Raw genomic sequence first — 4,052 nt, forward strand, 5'->3', positions numbered from 1 at the left:
CAGGGAATGGCAGCTACTCTAAAGCAACACTTAGAGAAGGTTGGAATGCACGGTATAACTAACGAGTTAGGTATTAGGCTTCTTAATGACATTCTCTGCTTTATTTCGGCTAATGATGCGGTAGTTGGCTGTCAATCATTAAAATGGGAGACATTTATGAGAAGATACAATAAAGTCCCAACATTTTTATCAGAAGTGGATTATAGTTCTCAAATAAGATCTCAAGGGCATATAGATATAAACAAATTATCTGATGAGGAATTGGTGGTTATGATTGCACAAATAGCACAGCAATGTGCAAGTTCATCAACTCTTCCAGGACCAGACACGGTTTTGCTTGACTTGGGATTAGATTCTTTGGGTGCTGTGGAGTTTAGGAATTCTGTGTTAGATATGACAGGTGTTAAACTGCCTCAAACTTTGGTGTTTGAAAATCCAACAATATCCGCTATTGCAACTTACGTTAGAGGACAAAAAACAGGTATTGAATCACTGAATACATCAAGTTCAAGTTCTAATCAACATTTGCTCGATCAGTCAAGTATGACTATTGAGCAATGGCTAATTTCATCACTGAAACAATCAGAGCGTTATATATTATATGTTGATTCATTTGAGAAACGTTATACGACTATGAATAATTTGATTTCAGAAACAGATATAATGACTGCTCTAGAGGATATGGGTGTTGAAAATAACGAAGATTTTGAGTTATTGTATGTTTCATGGAGTGAACTTATTTCTACAGAAGAAACAAACAAAAAGAATGAATTTTCAATCAAAGAAGAGGGGATAAAGGAATCAACAGTTGATCCTATTGAAGATTTAGATGAAGTAAGAAAAACACTAAGGTTAAACTTGGATGGAGTATTGCCTGAAAAAGATCCCTCAGAGTTTAAATTGGCGTTATTAACTGGGGTGACAGGATTTGTTGGAAGAATACTTCTTATAAAGTTAGCAGAACAGTTTAAAGACATGAAGATAGTCTGTTTAGTAAGAGCCAAAGATGAGGAAACAGCATTACAGAGAATTATTAACGTATGTAAAGAAGCAGAGGTTTGGAATCAAAGTTTGATTTCCCGAATTGTGGTTGAATGTGGGGATTTTGAGAAAGAATATCTCGGTTTATCTAAGGAGAGATATGAAAAATTGTCTGTAGAAGTTGATGTTGTATATCATATCGGAGGAGATGTTAATCTCTTGAGCAATTACAAGAGGTTGAGAAGAACTAATACACTTTCACTGATAGGAATTATTGATTTTTGTTGCAAAGGAAGACTTAAGCATTTACATTTTTCATCAACACTAGGACAATTCCCTGCATTTTTCTCAATGTTTACTAGAGAGTTTGAGAATTACGTCGTAAAAGAATCTGAATGTCCCTCTACTAGGGAAATGAGCAGATTGTTCCCACCAACAAGACAAGGATATCCATGGAGTAAATGGGCAGCAGAGCAAATACTTGAAATTGCACGTGATCAAGGTTTATGTGTTTCAATTTATAGACTGCCGAACACATATATTGCATCTGATACTGGATACACAAATAAGACAGATTATGCAACTGCGCTTTTAATATCATCAATTACGGAGAAAATGTTCCCTATTGGATCTTCAACAGCACCATTAACCCCAGTAAATACGATTTGTGATATTATTATTGCAGCATCAAAAAAGAAGATGAGGAAGCATTGGAGGTATAATTTAATTGATACTCGAGTAATAAATACGAATGATTTTGAAGCCTGGGGATCCCAGCTCGGAATTAAAGAATATAAAGGTGTGCTAATTGATGAATTTTTTACAGTTATTAAAAATAGAGGTCCGGAAAGTCCTATATTCAAGTTTGTACCTTTAATGAAGTATTGGAGGCACTATTGGTTTGATAATGTACAGAGAACTACTCCATTCCCAGTAGACACATCTAATGTTTTGGAAGACTTTCCGGAGATTAAATGGCCTCCCTTGGAAGATACGTTCCATAATTCATTTTTATATTGCGTAAAAAGAGGCTATTTTCCAGCAAACTCAGCTTCAGTTTCATTTGTCCCTTCTGTGTGCCTCAATGATGCTTTAGAAGACATTCGAAATGAATGTGCAGATACAGAAAAAGAATTTGATAAGAGTAAATATGACATAATTTGTTTAGGAATGCAAAGAAATGTCCAAACTCTTCATAATATATTGCATGAATTACCCCTGACATTCTTTGCCAAGTATTCATACTATCAATTATTGAAACAATCAGTTGTTAATCAATACATGGTTCAAACAATTGAGGATGAATTATTGGAAACAATGAACTTGAGGGAATGTTACTTCGTAACAGGAACAACATACGAAGATATTTCAGAAATAAGAAGTTCAATTAAAAGTATTATTCCAAATATTACTGAATTAAGGTTCATTGATGTTGCTTGCCCATATATTCCAAGAGGCAACTCGAGAGAATTTATTTTAAAACTTGTTAAATTGGCAACCTCAACTTCATTCCAATCATATAGATATGTAATAAACGAAAAATCAGAAGAAGTATTATCTGACGATTCAATATTATTAGAGATGTTATTGATTGCTCCATTTGGTCTTTCAATGTTATATGGAACTCATGTTTTTGAACGCTACAAGGAAATATTTACTTCAGATTCAAATGAGGTCATAAACTCATACAATATGTTTAAAAAATATGTAATTCAAACTTTGATAAAGTATAATTACAACATTGATAACCCTATATTATTTAGTTCTCCATTCCATCTTGCATTTATTAGTGAAATACTTGAAGTATTTAAAAATTGCAAAGTAATCGTAGTTACCAACTGTGAAGACGAAAATATAAATATTTCGAGGAAATTAAACACAATAAAGGAATTAAGAACAAAATTTGTGGATGAAAATAAGAGTGAGGTTAACAACAGAGTGGAACAAATAAACGTTAATGATATCCTTGAAGAGATGAAAAATAGATTTATTTTAGATGAGCCCAGCATCGATAAATCTAGATTTATTCATCTCAAGGATATACATAAAATTGATACTCCAAATGAAAGTATTTACTTGAAAATAAAGGAGTTCTGTAGTTAAATTATTTTCTAGTTAAAAAAGTATTGGTTTATTTTCTAAATAAACATTAGATTTTCTAAATACTATCATTTGAAAACAATAATGAAGCTGCCAATTCAATATTACCATTAGTCGCTAATAAGGCATTTTTGGCTTTTGCTTGATCAAAACCTAATGAAACTAGTTTTGCTACTTCGTCTTCGTTAACTACGCTGTTATTTGAATTATTACTTGTAAATTTATTTGTCTCCTCCTTTATTTCAGAGTCGGGTAGGAATTCCACTTTTTCATTGCCAATAACAAGAACATTATTAAACAAGTCAATGCAACACCGATATCTCCTCAATAAATCTAGTCCAAATAAGAATTCGACACGATTTTCCTCAATTACAGTTATTGAAAAAGGAAAAAACGAATTTCCAATTTTCATTTGAGCAACATGAATTCTTCCAAAAATTTTGCTTGTGCCTACTCCTTGAGCAACACCTTGAAATCTATCATCTATTAGTCTTGAAAGATTGCACCTTTCTGCGCATTTAATTGACATAATTGTTGTTTGTGCACCACTATCAACGAATGCCTTAACCAAATGCCCGTTTACTTCTATATTGATATAAAGCATACTTACCTGCGTAAAACTTTCCGGTAAATGGTCTTGAGCAATCGTTAACGTTTCATTGATATTCTGTCTCTTTACTTGTTCTTCTACTAGCTTCTGGTATTCTGGACTTAAAGGATCCAAGTTTGAAATGGAAGACGTATTTAAAATTCCAGAATCGTCATTTAGATTATTCACATTATTGATTAAAGTAATGAAATCATCTATGTTGTCACCATTAATTACTTTGCTATAATTCTCTCCTTTAGATTCAAAAATCAACTTCAAAGTGTATTAGTTCTTCTCAACCTCTTGTAATTGCTCAAGAGATTAACATCTCCTCCGATATGATATACAACATCAACTTCTACAGACAATTTTTCATATCTCT

At 32.6% G+C, this 4,052-nt stretch overlaps 2 protein-coding genes across 2 annotated transcripts; one reads left to right on the plus strand and one right to left on the minus strand.

Annotated features, from left to right (window-relative positions):
- Positions 1 to 3: 3 nt before the first annotated feature.
- On the plus strand, positions 4 to 2,977 carry FG386_003521 (type I fatty acid synthase; the record flags this gene model as incomplete). The annotated part of the gene is made up of 2 exons (XM_067342789.1): positions 4 to 2,902; positions 2,967 to 2,977. Coding segments are annotated over 2 exons (2,910 nt in total), but the record flags the coding sequence as incomplete, so codon positions are not given.
- A 162-nt stretch (positions 2,978 to 3,139) lies between these two features.
- On the minus strand, positions 3,140 to 3,943 carry FG386_003522 (ubiquitin domain containing protein with a UBA domain at the C-terminus; the record flags this gene model as incomplete). Its single annotated transcript, XM_067342790.1, has 1 exon — positions 3,140 to 3,943. One exon carries the CDS (start codon positions 3,941 to 3,943, stop codon positions 3,140 to 3,142), a length of 804 nt encoding a protein of 267 aa, XP_067198714.1.
- Between the last annotated feature and the right edge of the window lie 109 nt (positions 3,944 to 4,052).

The sequence above is a fragment of the Cryptosporidium ryanae genome (assembly GCF_009792415.1).
Source record: "Cryptosporidium ryanae isolate 45019 chromosome Unknown contig_84, whole genome shotgun sequence".
Lineage (NCBI taxonomy): Eukaryota > Apicomplexa > Conoidasida > Eucoccidiorida > Cryptosporidiidae > Cryptosporidium > Cryptosporidium ryanae.